Below are 20,817 nucleotides of genomic sequence, written 5' to 3' on the forward strand. Positions count from 1 at the left end.
ATCTTCACAGCCTGAACTGTAACATTTTTATTTAAAAACCAGCCCTGCCACGAACCTCTACTTCACCACAAGGTATCCAGTCGTATGCTCACAACGTCTCAAATGCATTTTGGATGCAATATTCTTAAATAAACCATTTACAGAAAATTCACTTGTGAATGAAAAAGTGGTGCTTTTAAATGGGAAAAGTTTTTAAATTAAAGACCTGCCATCATTCACTGGTTGTTAAAGCACAGTACTCTATTGCTCTATGAGTTTTTTTTCAATAGGTTGTGAAACTGCACAACTGAATTGTTGAAGCATATTGAACAATCTAGATGAGAACAAGCCATTCAGGACAACAAAGCTTGTCAGTCCTATCCACTTAATTCTTCGAATATAACATCAAGTCTAGTTTTGAAGGTCCCTAATGTCCTACTGTCTACGATACTACTTGGCAACTTATTCCATGTGTTCTCGATGACCTCATCTTAAAGTAACAGTCTCGATCCCCCTGTACTAATTCCCTTCATAATTTTAAACACAAGTCATGTCTCCTGTTAATTTTTCCTTTCACTTCAACTGAAAAGGCTCGGCTCTTTTAATCTTTCCTCATAACTCATCCTCTGTAGCCCTGGAATCAGCATAGCCAGCCTTTATTCTGGACTTTTTCTAGCTCTGCTATGTCCTCTGTGTTAACTGGAGACAAAAACTGCACATAGTACTCTCCAGATGTGGCCTCGCCAGTACATTATAAAGCTTGAGAATATCCTCCTTGGCCTTGTACTCCACACATTGTGCTATATAACTTAACATTCTTTTAGCCTTTTTAAAGGCTACTGAACACTGTCTGGATGTTGATGGTGATGAGTTCACTGCGACTCCTAAATCCTTGTCATAAGGTGTACTTTCAATTTTCTGACCTCCCTTTGTGTATTCAAACCTAACATTTTTACTTCCTATGTATCATACTTTACATTTACTTCCTTTAAATTTCATTTGTCACAAATCTGTCCATGTCTGTTTGCTTTCCCTCTGTAATGATTCAATGAATTCTAGATTATCTGCCAATCCAGATAATCTTGAATCTAAATGCAATGTATACTTTCCACCTGATAATGTTTTTACTCACTTTTTTGTAACTTTTATTCTCTAATTTTACTCCTGTTTCAGACCACACTCTGCACTGTTGATGATCTGAAGTGCTATGTTAGCCAAGGAATGAGATGTTACTGGTCAGTGCTCCTGACCAATGAATGAATGGGGAGAGGCAGGGCTTCAGTTCAAAAGCTCGATCTTGTTTACCAAAAATACAAATGTCTGGGACATTGTGAGCATATGAATGGATATTTAACATTTTATATGGAGGTTTTGATATTGCTTGTTGTTGTTCAGTGCTGGCCTTCACTGAAGTCCACTGTATGAGGAAAATTGTTATCATCATTCTCCATGAAAGCGTGAGATTAAATGTTTTTCTTCGATCATCAATACAAACCACATAGGGCAAGTAACATAAAAAAATTAAACTATTTGGATGCAATATTCCTTTAAATGTGCTACACATCTAGCAGTAAACCTTCAGTTTCTACAATCTACCTGCTCCCTAGTAGCAGCACTGCAGATACTCACACTCACAACGCATCTTGGTTTTATAGCTAAACTTCTCCTGAGTGTTCTTCAGTGTAACTGGGGGTGTGGTCCCTGCTGTCAGCCCATAGTTACCAAACACTTGTCTGGTGGTGGATATTGTGGTCACCACTTTCTGGGTTAAAGGTGTTGTGCTCTGTGCATTCATTCCATAGTTTCCTAATACTTGCTGGTTAACACCTTTGAATTCCTTCCTGATGTCTTTCACCTCTTCTTCAAATTCCTTGTTCCCTTTCTGAAAGAACAAGATACTTGAAATTCAGGACAAAAGGACAAGGATGGTTATAATATTTACAACATTTCACTATTTCAGACATTCCCCTATCACCAAAAGAAACTTTTCTGCCCTGCTTAGTTGTTATTACTCTATCCATGATGCCTTCCCATCTTCCAGATATAAACAATCCTGCATCCATAGAAATTACCTTCATACTTGTGAGTAATCAGGTTAAGTGGCAGCCCTGGTTCTACTCACCACCATTTCATTAACAATCTGCAATACAGGGGCCTGCACCATTTTAAACATCATTTTAGTGTGGTTGACAGCTAGCTCTGCTGTACATCCCATTGAGAATGCAACATCCCGTATATTGTGGTTGATGTTTGCGAGTGGACCTGTTGAGCACAAAGAACAAAACATTTCATTACATTTTTCGGTCTATTGATTTTGCTTATTCTATGAATTCTGCATGTTAAAGCTAGGTAATGGCATTTCTGTACGGTCCATCTAAATGAAGTAAACATCAATACTCTGAAAAGTGAAGCAAAACAAAGGGTTGATACACATCAGTCCATGTTAGGGGTGACCTATCACAAGGTGAAGTAATTAAGGAGCTGCCACAGAAGAGAGTACAGAGAGAAAATACACAACATGAAATGCGTTGGACCATGTGACACCTGTAAACATGGAGATTTGCTATCACTGTATTAGGGTAAGTTCAGAAGATATGTAATTTCCTGATAAGGAAGAGGCAGGTGTTCTGCAAATGTCACCATTGATACTGTACTTTTTTGGCTAAAACCAGTTCATGAAAGCTTTTCTAGTCAAAATCTACTGTGGCCAGGTGCAGGATTGACATGTTGCAGAAGGATGAAAGTTGGGACACCAACCGGATCGTCCCATTGAAAGTGCAATAAAAGAAAAGTCTCTTGGTATTGTACAGCATGTCTTTAGGTGAAACATAAGCAAAAGATATTGAGCTGTTGGCTGCAGAAATAAAGGTCGTTTCACAGGAGCTCCATCCAGTGGATCGCTCTGATCATAAAAGATGTTGTCTTACAGGCAGCCAGGTTCTTATAGTGGACGAATAGGAAGGGGCGGGGCTAAGTGCTGTCACTGTGAGGTGTCTCAGAGCTGGAAGGAGAAGAGAATGTTAGTGGCAGCTCTCCAATTCACCCTGGTGGGTTGTCAAATACCTTGATCGTGCCCGTAAGGAGATCCTCTGATGCACATGCGTGATACTAGGAGAGGAATCTTTGTCCAGTCCTCCAAAAATAATTGTTTTATACTGTATGTGCTGTAGCTGAGGGAGTTCTGCACACTTTATGCCACACATTCAGATAAGTTAAAGATCATTTAGCTATGGACTCTGATCTGGATATTCCAAACCTGTTCACTTCACATTTTTGGAAATATTTCTGAGCAGAAGAGATCTAAAATAAAGTCTTTCTTAGGGATAAAGTAGAAGTGATCATTTTGTTTGGTCAACACAAGGTTGATTCTATTTATTTATCGTTTCTTATCGTGAAATTTATTGTTAATTTGTCAACGTCATTGTACACATATGTATGTGTTTTTATTTCTAGGGTCACAATTTGTGACTTGATTTTCATGGTTGTGGCCACTGTTTATAACCACATCATCCATTGCTGGCTACATAACTTTAGTCAGCACAACACCATTACCATGGCATCATTATAAAACTTGGTGGCAGGGCCAGCTCAAGGGTACAATGCACCCCTAGGCCAAGTTGGATACATGTGGCCAAAAATCACCCCCATGAAGTTGTCAAGCAAGGAAGATCACTGCCCTCACGACTGCATAACACGTCAACAAGGGGGGGACTTCGGAGACTGGCGCCCTTGCAATCACAAATGACTAAACGTTTTGGTGCCCCAAGGCCAGTGCCTAATTAGCTTATGCCTACAGCCAGCCCTGGTTGGCGGTGCAACATGTGGTTGGAAGACTAAGTAGTAAAAGCTATAGTTTGGACCTTTTGCTTGCTTCATTTTGACTTCTACTCTTGATTAAAAGTTTGGAAATGTTGGTAAACATCTTGGCAAATGCTAAGACAATTAACAATTACTTTGCTAGTTTCCATTTAGACCTTTTGACCCTAGTTTGTTTAAAGACTACTTTTGGTCTCACACTTTCTGCCTTTCCCCATGTCCTCATTACATTTTTCTTTCTTTGTCCAGCATGGCAAACCATTTCCTAAGATTATAACATTGGAGAACAAAGCTAGGTCAATACAACAGATGCCAAATCAATTTCCACGTAGAAGGGGTCAAAATCAGGGTAAAGTCAGGCAAAGTTGAAAAAGTATTTTCCTAAATATTTTAAAATTTGAACAAGAATTCTAGTGAAGTCATTGTTTTGAAAAGTTTTACAGTTCAGACTCATGTACTGTAAATGGCCATCTTTATATATCACGACCACAATGTTGTCACAGGTCGCGTGGCACCTGTATCATGTGAATAGCAACCACACAGTATTGTGTTCATATTCTACTGGAGTATTTGGAGCTCTGAGTTCTGGGGTTGTACCTTCCCACTTCAGTGCACTTATGTGAATTTACAAACATGATGTCGCTGTTAATTTGTTACTTGCTCTGTAAAAAAAGCAATTCAAGATAAACTTTTTTTATGAAAATAAATGTATTAAATGTGCATCACTTCACTCCAAAATTGCATTTCTGACTAAAAAAGTTATATTTGTCTTATGCAATTGACTAAGGTGAAAGGTCAGCATTATGTCACAATTCAGAGAATTTGGGTAGGTTTGCTTTTTCTGATTGTCCGACATGTAACTCAGAAGTCGTAAAGTGTTCACATGGAAGTTCCAACTTGGAAATTCGTATTTACCGTCTGTCTGATAGCATGTAAACCCAGCAAATTTGCAGCAACCCGAAACACAAAATGGCAGCACCCATGAAAACAGTGACAAAAATGGACTATCACCAAAATAATGTTTTTCAAAAAATAAAAGAATGGAATGCTAAAACAAAATAAATAATTAGCTCCTGACGTGGATGTACTCAAATATTTAATCTATTGTCCCATTACAAGACACATTTTTGGCTCGATGTCAGTATTCTGACAGACACACAGTATTTTATGCTGCATCTTGGAATTCATAATTAACTCAATAATAGCAAGCTGCCCACGCCCTGAAGCAGCAAAGCAGCCCAAAACCATAATGCTTCTACCACCATGCTTTGCAATTGAAATAAAGTACTTCTGTTCAAAAGTGGTTTTTGGTCTGTGCCATGTGTGACATTGCAGCAACTGAAAGATAAATTTGGCCTGATCTTTTCAAAACACTTCTTCAGAAGGCGTATTCTTAAACCTAAATGATCCCTGTCAGATGTGCATTTATGTTATGTTTTGAGAGCAGTGATCTCCCATAAACAGCACATCTATGAAACTGTCTGCTGAAAACTGACTTGAGTATCATGCCATTCATTAAGATAACCCTTAAGGTTTTTAGTTATTTGTTTAAAATTCCTTTTCAAGCATCTCTCAGTCAGAGTGTAGCTGAATGTACCTGTGATGTGAAATATTGTAGAATGAGCTCACCTTTACGTTCATTTCCAACTATTTAATGACCTCTGCAGGACATCAACAAGAACACATTTCTCATGTCCTGCAATAGCTGCACCTAAAACAGCTTATTAATCTTGTTATCCCGATTTGGCACAAGTGATTGTCATCGGTTTAGAAAATAAGACAATTTGTACACATGCATTTCTTGCCCCAGAATATGTTATCTGTTGCTTAGGTAACTGCCGAGAATGTATTTTAATGTTTTGTATACAACATATACTACAGGTGGTGGAGACGCAACCCTTCTGGGACGATCCCAGTCTGGATGAATGAACAATTCATACCCCAGTGCAATAGTGGCAGTATTCCTCTGGATTGCTCCCAACTTGGACACCCACGGGGTTGCCTGGGAATTGTAGTGCAGAAGAGCAACCTGTTGGGGTCTGTGACGATGTAGGTTCTGGCTCCACACTCCCATTGCTATTGGAAGCACTTGAACCCCACACCGTCGGTAATGTTACCATTGAGCTAGTCAATGGAGGCAAATAATTCGAGCAAGGGGTGGTGCAAAAAGTGCAAAAGTGCTTTTATTTAAAATCCAATAAAACAAACAGTGTTCCAAAAAGTAAAGTGCAGTGCTTCTGCTCTTCAATAAATAAATAAATCCTTTAAGAAAATGTGGAGGTTAAAACACTAGAAAAAAACACAATCCTTTAAAGCCAGAGGTAAAATCTTCTTTAGGAAGCAGCCTTTAAAAAAACCAACAAATCCGGTGCTCTTCTATGTTAGCGTCTCACCTGCTTCTCCCAATTGGGCTTTGCAGCAGGCGAGACACTCTCTGCAGCTGCCCTCCTGTAACACTCACACGAGACTGGAGACCTCCTGATCCCTGGCTTCAGTTGGCACTCATCCCAGTCTCGGAGAACTTGGTTTCCCACAACGGCCAGGCTGCCCATGTTGGGGATTCCAGCACCAAGTCTCCCGACTTTCGCTGCCTTTCCATGGCCTCTCTGCGGCCAGTCGCCTTCCCTTGGTCACTCCCGCTACCTGATCGCTCAGCGGGAGCGACATCCAACTCGACAGACTGGGTGTAGGCCCAACACCCCAGGCCCTCGCTGCTGCCCGTGAGTGCTCGTTCGCTCGCCCTTCGCGGCTCTCTCTCTCACCGACCTGCTTCCTCGATCGCTCCCAGTAACCTCCGTCCTCTTTCCTTTCAATCTCCCCTTAACCGACTTGCGCTTCTTTTTTATAACGTGAGGGGCCATCGCAGCTGTAGCATTAGCCACGGGACCAATCATGGATGTGGGCAGTTCCTCACCTGTGCACTCTGTGAGAAACGCCCACATCGCCAACTGACCCGCGGCTTGCTACAACAACGCCCCCCTCACGAAGCCGCCTCGGGTGCAGTGATTATTTATTTAAAATGGCCTTTGCTCAACGAGCTGTGGATCCATAACACCACAGGGTCCTTGGATGCCACCAGGGGAGACCTTCCTGCTTGGTGCAGCATCCATATGGCCTAGAAGTACTTATGTGCAATATGGCAACACCAGAAGTACTCCCAGGTTCCAGATATATGGAGCTGCTCTGACTTAAACAGTCGAGTCTGAGTTGCAGGGCAGTGGACAATGTTCGGCAGGGCGGAATGGGAAAAAGATGGGAAATTATTAATATTGCATGGCGCAGTGTTGGACTGGCTTCAAAACATGTGAAGGTGTCTTTGTTTAATAAATATTTTTATTTTAACCAGGAACTGTGTGTTGTGGTGTTGTGTCTTGCTTGGTGCTGCCCCTTAGTGGTCACAAGTACAAGTCAAGTGAGTACATAACATGCTAGTGAGGCCTCACCTGGAGTAAAGTGTTCAGTTTTGTGTCCCTATATTACAAAAAGAGACATAGCAGTGATAGAGAAAGACCAGAGCAGAGCAACTGGGCTGATTCCAGACTGAGAGGTATGAGCTATGAAGCTGTGAAGACAGACTGAAGGAGCTGAAGATTTCCAGTTTAAGAATAAGAAATTACGAAGGGACATGATTGAAGTGTTTCAAATTGCAAAAAAAATTAGCACGATAGGTTCCAGGTGTTACTTTAAAATATATTCTGCAACAAGAATGCAAGGACATTGTTGAAAACTTGCTAAGAGTAAATTTTGCATAAATGTTAGAAGGTTTTTTTTTCACTGAAAGAACTATAGTCACATGGAATAAATTACCAAGCAGTGTGGTGGAGAGTAGGACATTAGGGACCTTCAACTCTCAACTTAATGTTATTTTGGCCAAGCCAGGAAAATAGGATGGGCAAGCTAGTTTGGCTCTGTTCTCATAACAATATTTCCAAAGCTCTAACTCTAATTTGGCCTTGTGTGTCATGTGATGTACAAGTATGTGATGTCTGAAACTGGATGGATGGACAAACACAACATTCTTTACTGAGGAAGAAACACTTGTTGAGAACTCACATTTTTCAACAATGAAAGGTTGTACCATCTAATCAGCCATTTTCTATCATAAGATATATGTTTTATATGTGTTTAATCCAATTCAGAGTGATGAAGTAGTGAAAACCACCCTGGCAGCATTAAGCCCATATCGGTGCATCACAAGGCACATTTCAAAATACATTTCAAGCCAGCCATGGTTAAGAAGGCTAACAGATTGCAAGTTGCTTTTCAGAGTACAAGTCAAGGGATGTTGTATGAAACTGTATAATGCACTACTAGACCGAGTGCAGAATGGTAGGTTATGAGCTATAAGAGAATATTAACGAAGTTATTTATTTTCAACTTAAGTATATATAGCTTCAAAAGTGAAACAACAGAAATATTACAGATTATGAAGTCTATTATAAGATGTACTGTATGTCAGTTGTTACTTCAAATAAGTTCTTCATCAAGAACATGGAGGTACCAGTGGATTAAGAGAGAGATGGAACCAATTTCCTTTAAATGTTATTGAAAGAAGTACTTAGGATTTCAATATATCTTGACTTTATATTGGAAATGTTAGGAGAACAGGAATTAATGGGCTTATGAACATTTTTTACATTTTGACTTTATATTGGTAATGTTAGGAGAACAGGAAATAATGAGCCTATGAACATTTTTTACACTCTTTTAATAATATTCTTGCCAGCTCCCATCTCTTTGACCGCCAAGTGCTAAGGTGTGAGCTGACACTACTCTGCTGCTCCCTGTGTCAACCTCATAGATGGTAGCCAACAGAAGAGGAAAAATGACAAGACTGGAGGGCTCTGGGCCCTTAACAGGTCAATGAAAATCAACTGCAAGGATTGTGAGACTGATGCCTCCTCATCCTCCATACAGTGATCATCCGCTACATAATATTACCCACCTTTATAAAGTCCTGTTACGACAAAGAACATAATGTATGCTCGTCCATGTCCACTGATGGTGTTGGGGACAATCATCAGCAATGAGCATCTGAACCTTGGCGACATGCCAAAACCCAGACCGCTGACCGCTAAGAAAAGGAAAGAAAAAAAAAAGAGGCTGACTGATTTGACATCATTTTAAATGGCATCAAGAGTGAAACCTGGGCACAAAGGTCCCTAGTTCAGAGGGTAAGTGGATGAAAGAATGAAAGAGAGCAAGAGAGAGAGAGTAAAAGAGAGACAAAAGAATGAAGTGGGAAGAAAAGAGAGACAGAGAAGGGAACAAAGATACAAGTAGGTGTTATTGTAGGACATGGAAATCATAATTAAGATGGTATACTATCATGCTTCTGACATAACTCACCAGCCAGAGAAAACAATGAGTAGATTTTCTGATGTTCATAAAGAGGAAGATGATGAATGAATGCAAAATACAATCCTAGAAAGGATAAACTGGTTAGAATTCAAACATATATAGTCAAGATGTGCAAATTCCCAATCAAAAATACATAGTGATAAAGCAATGGAATGCATGCCCCATTTGATGAGAAGAACACACAGACAGACACACAATTACTGTCAATAAGCACAAGGATGTTTAGAAAGGATTACAACCACAATTGTCTCTAAAAAGTGCCAACAGTACAATAATGAGGGGGGCCTTCAGTGTCAATAAGAAAGATTCTCTCTGATTCATGTGATGAGTTGTCTAATGGAATACTTTTTTAAAGTAGGTAAGGATTAGGCACAAGGAAAGCAAGAGGCTCATTTAGTGCTCCAGAGGCAGCCTAAACAGAAGGAGTGTTTCCTGCTGTGGTGTTTTATCACTAAATGTCAGAAACTAGAAGGAGTAACTCCATGTTGCCCGGCTAATATCACAAAAGCAGAGAATGCAGCTTGCTGTGTTTTAGTGAAACGTGGCTAACAACTACCATCCCAGATGCTAACGTGGAGTTACCCGGGTTTAGCACAGTTAGAGCGGACAGAGACGCAAGTACCTGCGGAAAGAAGAAAGGAGGAGGACTCGCTCTCTATGTCAATACAAAGTGGTGCAACTCAGGACATGTAAACGTTAAAATCTCCACTTGCTGCAGGGACATCGAACTGTTGGCCGTAAGTCTGCGCCCCTATTACTTGCCCAGAGAGTTTGGACACGTGATTGCTGTTATTGTTTACATCCCTCCTCAAGCGAACGCGGAGATGGCGAGTGACATCATCCATTCCGCAGTTGCTAAGTTACAAATGCAGCACCCTGAGGCACTTGTGCTAATCGCTGGAGACTTTAACCATGTAACGCTGGACAAAACATTACCTGCCTTCTCCCAGTATGTGGATTGTAACACTCGGGAAACAGGACTATCGACCTACTGTATGCAAACGTTAAAGACGCATACAGCGCCACCCCGCTGCCTGCACTTGGGAAAGCAGATCATAACCTGGTTCTGCTTCAGCCTCAATACAAACCAAGAGTGAGGGCGCTACCTACAACTACACGCTCATTCAGGAAGTGGTCCCCTGAGGCAGAGCAGGCTCTGAGAGACTGCTTTGGAACTACAGACTGGGATATATTGCTTGGGTCACATAGTGAGAACATTGAAGAGGCTGTTGAATGCACAACTGATTACATCAACTTCTGTATGGACATTGTAGTTCCAGTAAGAACAGTACGCTGCTATGCTAACAACAAGCCATGGATTACAAGTGACATCAAGGGCCTTTTGAACCAGAAGAAAAGGGCTTTTAAAGGTGGTGATCAGCATGAGCTCAAGCGTGCAGAAGGAACTCCGAGTCCAGCTCAGGGTGGCGAAAGAGCAGTACAGGAGAAAGCTGGAGCAGAAGTTGCAGAACAACAGCATGAAGGAAGTGTGGGATGGGATGAAGATTATCACTGGCTACAGCACCGCCATCGAGACAGACGTGGAGAGAGCAAACCAAATGAACAACTTCTTTAATAGGTTTGATCACCCTAACCCACTCTCACCTCGAGTACTGCATCCTCCAACCATCCTTCTGCTGATACCAGCATAGGTGAGACATCCCCACCCACAATTACAGCAGCCCAGGTGAGCAGAGAGCTGAAAAGACTTTGTGCCAGCAAAGCAGCGGGTCCAGATGGTGTATCGCCACGATTGCTGAAGGCCTGTGCGTTGGAACTGGGGAGTCCTCTACAGAGCATCTTCAACCTGAGCCTGGAATAGGGGAGAGTCCCAAGGCTTTGGAAAACATCTTGTATCACTCCTGTCCCAAAGGTATCACGTCCTAGTGAGCTGAATGACTTCCGGCCTGTTGCTCTGACGTCACATCTGATGAAGACCATGGAGCGGCTGCTGGGAGCGCCCTCGACCCTCTGCAGTTCGCATACCAGGAGAAGGTGGGAGCAGAGGATGCCATCATCTATATGCTACACGATCCCTCTCCCACCTGGACAGAGGCAGTGGTGCTGTAAGAATTATGTTTTGGACTTCTCTAGCGCCTTCAACACCATCCAACCTCTGCTCCTTAGAGACAAGCTGACTGAGATGGGAGTAGACTCACACCTGGTGGCATGGATTGTGGACTATCTTACAGACAGACCTCAATATGTGTGGCTTGGGAACTGCAGGTCTGACATTGTGTTCAGCAATACAGGGGCGCCACAGGGGACTGTACTTTCTCCGGTCCTGTTCAATCTATATACATCAGACTTCCAATATGACTCGGAGTCCTGCCACGTGCAAAAGTTCGCTGATGACACTGCTATTGTGGGCTGCATCAGGAGTGGGCAGGAGGAGGAGTACAGGAAGCTAATCAAAGACTTTGTTAAATGGTGCGACTCAAACCACTTACACCTTAACACCAGCAAGACCAAGGAGCTGGTGGTGGATTTTAGGAGGCCCAGGCCCCTCATGGACCCTGTGATCATCAGAGGTCATTGTGTGCAGAGGGTGCAGACCTTTAAATATCTGGGAGTGCAGCTGGATGACAAATTGGACTGGACTGCCAATACTGATGCTCTATGTAAGAAAGGTCAGAGCAGACTATACTTTCTGAGAAGGTTGGCATCCTTCAACATCTGCAGTAAGATGCTGCAGATGTTCTACCAGACGGTTGTGGCGAGTGCCCTCTTCTACGCGGTGGTGTGCTGGGGTGGCAGCATAAAGATGAAAGACGCCTCACGCCTGGACAAACTTGTTAAGAAGGCAGGCTCTATTGTAGGAGTAAAGTTGGACAGTTTAACATCTGTGGCAGAGCGACGGGCACTAAGCAAACTCCTGTCAATCATGAATAATCCACTGCATCCACTGAACAGTGTCATCTCCAGGCAGAGGAGTAGCTTCAGTGACAGACTTTTGTCACTGTCCTGCTCCACTGACAGACTGAGAGATCGTTCCTCCCCCACACTATGCGACTCTTCAATTCCACCCGGGGGAGTAAATGCTAACATTACTCAGTTATTATCTGCTTTTTTATTTTTGTTTTTTTCATTTTTTTCATTTTTATTACTATTTAATTTAATATTGTTTCTTTGTATCAGTATACTGCTGCCTTGGGATTAATAAAGTATCTATCTATCTATCTCTATCTAGAAGCAATTTGGTGAAGTGACCTAAAGAAACAGAACTTGGATGAGAAAATGGCAACAGAGAAATGAAGCAGTTTTAATGAGGTAAATCAGAAGACTCCACCGTAATAAAATGACACGTCTGTGTATCCGTCCAGTTGCTATGTCTCTGTCACTCCAAAAGACAGTGCATTACAAACCTTTTGAGTATTGAAATACATTGCATTTGTCATTCCAAAAGATGACACATCAAAAAACATTAACACGGCTTTTACAAATCCCAAACCAAATGGCTTATAACAGAGACGTATGCATTGTATGGTGCATGGCAAACATGAACACTGAGGTCTACATTGATTACTCAGATCTCAAATCACCTTAGTAACACGGCTAATTTCACAATAATCAAAATGTTATAATGTGTTATTTTTTTTAATATTTTTGTTGCCTTCCTTTATGAGGTCCGAGTACATGCTGTACCTGAAATACGGGTTTTGGACTCCAAGGATTATGATTTTCACATTCATTTCTTCCATTATACAATATGTACAAAGTTTAATTCTGCTCATATCTTATCACAACGTCATACCGTTTATAGTAGAGTGTTGACCGTTGCCACAGTGATCTTTCCCAGAATCACCTGCAAGTACTCAACTTGTTACATCATTCAGAGTGCTTGTACAGCACTTTTCTATTCTGAATATCTGATATTAGGGTTCTAGTTTTGCTGTGTGTTGTGTTTTTTTGATCTGCCTATTCCTGGCAACAAATGAATATTTTTCTGGTTAAAAGACTTTGATTTTTTGCTTAGTGTGTTACACTTGACGACTGGTGGGAGTGTCTTTTCTAGTTGCGACTCTTGCCTGTTTTTGTGCCCATGTCTCATCGTATAATCTACTTTCATTAAAATCTTTTTACTGTCTCATCTTGAGTCAAAACACAAGAGGAACAAATTGCCAACTAAATTCAAAGTCTTTATTCTAAAATCGATAAAAAAACAAAACATTAATAATCTTTGTTTTTCTCAAGTCTTTCCTTTGTTTTTACTATAACTAGGGGGCTTTGCCCCCTGCTTGTTTCGCTTGTACACCTCCCCAGCGCTACGCAGTAACCACTTCGCATCTCTGCCGCTCGTGTTGTGAAGAGGATGGCTGAACGCACGCCAAGGAGATGTGATCGCTCCTCGGACACACCCTCTTAAACGATGATACAATGGGAAACACATACAGTTTTTTTTTACCTCCTCATTGCTTAATCAGCAGCTGGCTGCTACTGCCATGCCGTGTGATCTGCATTACGCGCGGCGCACTTCTGTCATATCACCTACTGTATGTCCATATATTCAATCTCTTTGTGCTTTTACCTTTTCATCAATATCGTATTGAATTTTGATTCCGTGTTTGGAATTACATAGTGTCAATGCAACGTATAACTGCCTGTGAGTGAATATCGTTTCTTTCTCTCTACAAGAAATGTGTCTGACATAACCACACAGGACTTTTCCAAATCTCTTTGCATATGCTCTTGTCTCGTGGGGCTTCTGGCCCTAGGCATGGTTACATTGCTTGGCACGAAGACTCATCTTGCAGGACGTGAATGTATCTCTGAGACAATCACATCTCGTCTTCTTCCAAGAATTTTTTTTATAATAGAGAGATCTTTTGGTATAAATTTAAAGCATGCTAAAAAAAGCTCAGACTGTTCCAGTGTGGTGCTGAGGTGTCACCCGCTGCACTTGGGTCCCAATCCAGGTGGTTTGTTGTGTGGTGGGTGTAGCAACACACTATCAGAGCTATCACCACATGCCACCAAATGTTATAAAAGACTAGGTCCCACAAGACTCAATCTTTTATCAGTGCCCATCAAAATGCAAAAAATGCCATCACCCATCAAACACTAATCAAAATGGTGATGAAATGATGACACAAAAGTAATAAAAATAAACCCCTAAAAACAACAGAATTAACAAATACAGAAATTAAATACATTTTATCAGGACAATAACCAGCAAGAAGTGACATGAGGTATAATCATGGCGCCAGTCCCCATTCTCTGTAGCTATTATAGTACAGAAATGCCAGAGATCATCTTACTATGGAGGAAAGCAATCAACCACCTCAGAAACAGTTATGGTCACCTAGCACTTTGAATATTTTCTAAGTTGATTTGGACAAATCCTCATCACATGTAAATGGTACTTCACATATCCACATATGTAAGCCTGCATACCCTTAAATCAGTTTCTCACAACAGGCTCCAAAGGCTCCCTTTCTCTTTTTTTAAAATGTATTTAGAATTATTAATGGTTTTAATGCACTTAATTAATGTTTTTAACTAGTAATGTTAAGATTTGTCATCTGGCTTGTTACCATACATTTTTTAATGTATTTGTAAACTAAACTGAAGGTTTGCTGCTGTCAATGCAGACCCATGTATCAGCCCACCTCAAATGCCTCTCAGATAAGCTGAGAACTAGAGAAATGTCACATGGTAAGCATAAAAGATCTAATGGCTGCCTACAGCTATAACATCAGAGAATACGAAAGAGTAAAAAAATGTAAAGTGGGATAAATTAAATGTTCACATATTTACTTGATAGCACTGCCATCACTGCTGCCTCAATTGCCTTGTTACATACACCCTGTTGGAAGAGCTTACTCATCTGAAAATAAAAAGGGTGAATATCTGTGGCAAGGATAAAAGTTACAAGCCTATCTGGATTAGAACAAGGCAAAGTTCCGGAGTGAGGCCTAAAGTAAGGTGGAAAGGATTCAGACCTGGGCTGTCTACATATAATAAACGCTCAATTGCTTTCATATAAGTTTTTTGAACTGTTATACCTCATAGCGAATTACGGCAAGTTCAGGTACTGTGATATTTGGGTACTGGAGAGAACCATTCCACACCTCATATATCAGAAGATATTTTAATGCTGTATGTGTTTGATCAGACTGAGTGAAAAAAAAGGAGGAGGGTTGGAGATTTTAGTGAATGTGCAATGATGACAAAGGGAGAACAGTATAATTAAATCTAAATGTGTGATCCAGGCAATGAAGTACAGACTGGATTTTTCCATGTCAATGCCCAGGAATGAAAGTTACATCATTCTGACTGACTCAGCAACAGAAATGATTAATTCTGTACCGATATCTTTCTAATGAATCATTCCTAATGCTGATGACTTCAGAGAAGGAGCCAAGGCCTATTAGACCTTTTCCTTTCGTTGACACTGCTCTATCCAAATGTTAATGCCTTTCAATATAAACCTGAGGCAGGATCCTTACCTCTTGTTACTGCCACTTAGTGCTCATTTATACTTCACACTCAGAACACGTACACGCACGCATCATGGCTGCCACGCGTTCCCAGAGTTCATATGACGCGTCCTCTGAGCAGGTCCTCAGGAATTAACGCGATGTGTGCGCGAGTTGCAGTAACACCAAAAAGGTGGGGGGAAGCAGTGTCATAAAAGTCTCTATTTAATTAGCTGCCATTATTTTTAATTTATTCTAGATTCAGAAAAGCACAGTAGCATGAATTTTAAATTTATAAGACATTTAGAAATATTTCTGCTTTTGCTAGAGATTTAAATGCTTAACTCTCTTTTGTTGATTTCATTACATTTTGCCCTTTCTCTGTGCAGTTTTTCCCCTTCATCGTATCTTATTAATGATAATTAAAAATGAGCAGAGCAGACACGCTGGCAAACAACACTGAATAATGAAAGGATGCAACTACTTTAGAGTCAGACCCACTAATTGGTGAATCATGGATTAATTAAACAATTAGAACACCTAGAAAAGTAGAATGAAAATCAAGATGAAAATATTGTGAAAAAAATACATTATTCCCATATAACTGCTTGGTACATTTTACTTTATATATATACTAGCGACTGGGAGCTTGTTCGAATCGGGCTACAAATTCTACGTTTGTGAAATCCATACTTTCTCTGCAAAGAATTATTTGTTTTTTTAAGTTTTTGAAATGATTTTGTTATCATGGCACTGATTTGTGTTTAAAATAGACCTTTTCGGCCGATGGATGAAGAGCTTCCTGTTTAAACGGGCCTGCGAGACGTGAACTCAGCTCTTCGGCGCATCTTATTTGATTTTTTCCGGCAAACAAATTTTCAAAACAAACCGCATTTTACGAATCTTATTCGGAGTCGGAGTAATAATTATGTTGGCGTGGTCATTTTAGATCTGAGATCAGTTAAGTTTAAACAATGACCATTGTTAATACCCAGCCGTCATTACTCAGTTTGCCAATAGGACAGATGCCAAAACCAAACTGCCCAAAGATAGATTTCGATGTACCAATTAAATGGCGATACGTTCTAAATTACTTACGGTTCTGGAGCTGTCGAAGGGTTTAAGTCAGTTGACGATGTTAGTCCAGGAAAGTACGCCCCACCAAACCAACGTTCCAAAAACCAACCGAACTTACTGTTATCTGCTCGAACCAACACCGACTTACTATACTCGGCCGTCCAGCGGCGTTACTGAAGCATTTGAACATTCTTAGCCAATTATGCAATACTGTGTCCACGTGTGCCACGTTATGTTCTAACTACAGAGGCCATTGCATGGTTCTAACTTGTATTTAGTCGAGGTATTGACTGATTTAATATTAATTTATATATAAGGATATTTTTTTTTTTACCAAACTTAGCTTTCTAATTTCTAGATTGTTCCCAAAACACAGAACTTGGGAAATAACACATCTCTTAATTAGCCTAGGAGTCCAATTAAAAACAGAAGCTGGTTGGAACAAAAACCTGCAGCCACAGTGTGCCCCCAGGCCCGAGGTTGGGAAACACTGTTCTACAACATAAGTACATGCGGCTTGGTGCACAAGCACATTCAGCTGGCCATGGAGAAATGAGAGAGAAGTGAAGTAAATTGAGCAACATTTGATCAAATGTGAATCTTAAAATACTTCCATAGTATATTTACTGTACATGTCGACAACATGACTAAACATTCTGACTATGTCTGTACACAATGGTTCAGAGATTTCACATGTTGGTGTCATTGACTAAACGGCTGACAAGAGAACAGCATTTTGAAACATGAACGAAAGGTTTAGAATGAATTATTTCATTTTCCTGGTTATCCAAATTATTGTGCAGCAGTTTGTATAAACTGCTTTGAGAAATGTGCAGGCAACTGAGAGAACCTCAGAACTGTTTAAAGAAACTGTCCAAATCAACCAAGAAAAACTGTAAACAGGCCTTGCTGATAGGAGTGGAATTTTGTCAAATCAATTTCAACCTGAGTGCCAGAGATTGATGTGTGGATTGATATACCGAGGAGAACCCTAAAGAGTAGTCAAAGGCAGCAGTGAGGGTCAATACATAAGATGGCAGGAACAATCATCAAAGGTGGAAAGGAAAAACAAAACACAAAGCGAAAATGAAGCCAAGCACAAAACCAGAAAGCTTCCCCTAAAACATTTTCTATTGCATCTGTTCTTTAAAGTTTAAAGTTGGGACACCATTTTAAAACACCAGCACAAAGACTTTGCACACCAAAATGGGTGCACCCATGCCAAAACAACAATGCAATGGTTTCAGTAGCCAGAAAACATGTGAACAATAAGGAATAAGTATTAATAATACGTTAAACCAATTCAGAGAGAAATACACACATCTAAATTGTGTTCTTGGCAAAATGTAAACCATGGAAAATGACTGTAGTAGGGCCAGAGACAAACACAAGGTGCTATGAACTGGTAGAGTATTGATTTGTTTACAACAGATGAAAATGCTTTAACAACAAAAATTCAAAATATAATGAGAAGGCTGAATGGGGAAAGACGCACTAGCAGATCTAAAACAAATTAGAATAGAGCTGAAATGGGAAAATAAATCATTTGACAAATATACAGCATGAGTGAGCCAATGTTTTGTTTGATTAAGGTTTACAGGCTAAACTACAAAAAAATCTTCCTCAAATGTATTAACTCCTTGGCAGCTGTAAGGAAATATCACACTATGTATATTCATGTTAAGTTGCTTCCTTATTGACTGTTTTTCATGAGTGATTTTTGCTAAAGGTATCACAGTATTTTCGAATGTTATAGATGTAGTCCAGATCACTAGGGTGCTCTATCCACTGTTTAAAAAGCTGGTATGTTGCTACTGCTAACATGAAGTGGTATGAAATAATGTAGCTCATAAAAGGCACTAAATAGTACAGGACTTATTGATTTGCACCATACAGTGTGTTGCATGTTGATTAGCACATGCGAATTTCACTGTACTCTGCACATGAGACAATAATGACACTATAAACCTAGCAGTAGGAAAGACTTTATGCCCCTTACCAGTTCCAAAGAGTGTTCCAAATCCTAGTCCCATCATGAACTTGGAATACTTGAATTCATCATTTTTGCTAAACAGGAAACGGGTCAAAAAGTATGGAAGCAGGCGATTGCTCACATGCTGAAGAGCTAAGAAAGACAAAAAAAAGCTAAGATCAGCAATAAAGCCACAACAGAACTGCACATTTCATGTTTAGTAGAAAAAACAGTAACATAGAAACTAGAGCTGCAACTATTAGTCGACATAATCGACAATGTCGACTAGAAAAAATCATCGACGTGGATTTTTTATTGTTGACGCGTCATAAACAGAACCTTCAATAGACGCTCCAGTCACAAAGAACTACATTGGTTTTGGTAACTGCAATATAGTACATGTACGTCTGGAGGCAGTATCGTTTGTTATTGTTTGTTAAGACTGCACTCAGTCCTGCCAACGCAAGCATCCTGGAGCTGTGATGCCGTCGCCATCTCTCGAGAGTTAAGTTTTAGCGAGTAAAGTTAGTGTCACGTGTTAACATTGATGTTTGTACTATAATGTGTATATCAAGGTTTCAACAATGATAGTTAACCCTTAAACCGACATATACTTGGGGTGTAATGCACCCCTGGATGACAAATACTTTTTAGTTGCACTTTTTAAATAAATGTCACAATTCACAAAGAAAATGTCAAATTTTAATGGAACATGTATTTTATTTTCATGCAAAGAGCATCACAATTACTGCAACACTGATCATTTTACACACTGCAAATGAACTGTAAAAAAAAAAAAACTACTGCAACAATCTATTATTATATGTTCAAGGTGCAACTGACGGCATTGTAAAAATTCAATACAAACACACAGAGGTAAACGCTGATGATTGCAGGCTCGTCTAGTGCATCGGCTGAATCCCAGAGACAGTGGTTCTGCCGGGGCAAGCAGTGGTCGTGAGCTGGTTGTTCAACGAATATATGGCACTGACTGATCAGCTCTGGCGTGCCGACAAATTGCACTGGGAAACAACTTTAGCCGGTTACAGAGTTCAATGAATGTACGTCGCCGAATATATGTTGCCGCATATACTCGGCTTCAGCGTGCTTCCAAATTGCACTGGAAACCGATTCTACCTGAATATACTCGGCTCCGGTGCGCTGGCAGTAATTACCTTGTTACATATTTTAGTCCGTTATTTTTTTTTTTGGCATAATATAGTACATGATGTGATAAACTACAACACTTTTCTTTCAGAGTGTGACGATTAAAATATCTTTCTCTGTCTGCAAAATCATTCTTATGTATTCCTGCTACCTGTACTCCCTCTGATCATCTCTTCTCAGCGGCTGGGAACATTGTCTCAAAGAAGAGAGGCAGCCTCACACCAGAGCATGTCGAAATGCTCACGTTCCTGCACTGCAATCAGGAATATATGAACTGAATTTTTTATAAACTGTACATTATTGTTTTATTTTATTTGAATTGAAGCTTTCTTTAAACTTTTTTTGGTTAAGTTAAATGCACTTTTTGTTTTTAAAGACTATGTGCAGTTTAGTTTGTATTGTTTAATGTATTTCTTTTTTATTTTGATGGTCACACTAATATAAAAACATCTGATTATTTTCCAATTCATATGTTTCACTGGTTATTTTAATTTGATTATTATTAATTTTAATCGTGTTAATGCAGAGACATCAAGGTGACATTCACAGGTTGACAGACGTGAGCAAATGAGGTAAGACATGCACTGGAGCCCAGAACAGGATGTGCAACCACAGGTCGCAGGCATCAAAATAGTCAGGCATGAAATAATTGTGACTAATCCAAAAATAAATTGAACGATTAGTCGACTACCAAAATAATCATTAGTTGCAGCCCTAACAGAAACAATATTCAAAGGTTTACTAACTTAGTGACATTCCAATGGTCAATTCATAAAGATCCACATTTTGTCACTGATTGAATTTTGTCATTCTATAAGCTGTTAAGTGACCTAATGTCAGAAGATCAGAACATGACACATGGTTTACTATATTTGCAGATCAGCCATAATATTAAAACTAAACATTAAAACTACTAATGGGTAAAATGAAAAACATTGATTATCTGATTACAGTGAAACCTGTCAGGCGGCGAGATACAGTATATCAGGCAAGAGTCAGTTCCTGAAGGTGGTATGTTAGAAGTAG

The 20,817-nt window shown here is 40.1% G+C and overlaps 1 protein-coding gene across 1 annotated transcript in view; it reads right to left on the bottom strand.

The window, feature by feature from the left end:
* The window catches only part of dcst1 (DC-STAMP domain containing 1), a 76,573-nt gene that overhangs the window by 30,006 nt on the left and 25,750 nt on the right, over positions 1 to 20,817 (bottom strand). Inside the window, exons 2-6 of the mRNA XM_039749655.1 lie at positions 18,652 to 18,777; positions 9,145 to 9,219; positions 8,741 to 8,869; positions 2,102 to 2,241; positions 1,609 to 1,861 (exon numbers count right to left, since the gene is read on the bottom strand). Of these exons, the coding sequence (XP_039605589.1) occupies positions 1,609 to 1,861; positions 2,102 to 2,241; positions 8,741 to 8,869; positions 9,145 to 9,219; positions 18,652 to 18,777 (723 nt within the window). The remainder of the gene's footprint in view (positions 1 to 1,608; positions 1,862 to 2,101; positions 2,242 to 8,740; positions 8,870 to 9,144; positions 9,220 to 18,651; positions 18,778 to 20,817) is intronic.

The sequence above is a fragment of the Polypterus senegalus genome, chromosome 3 (genome assembly GCF_016835505.1).
Source record: "Polypterus senegalus isolate Bchr_013 chromosome 3, ASM1683550v1, whole genome shotgun sequence".
NCBI lineage: Eukaryota > Metazoa > Chordata > Cladistia > Polypteriformes > Polypteridae > Polypterus > Polypterus senegalus.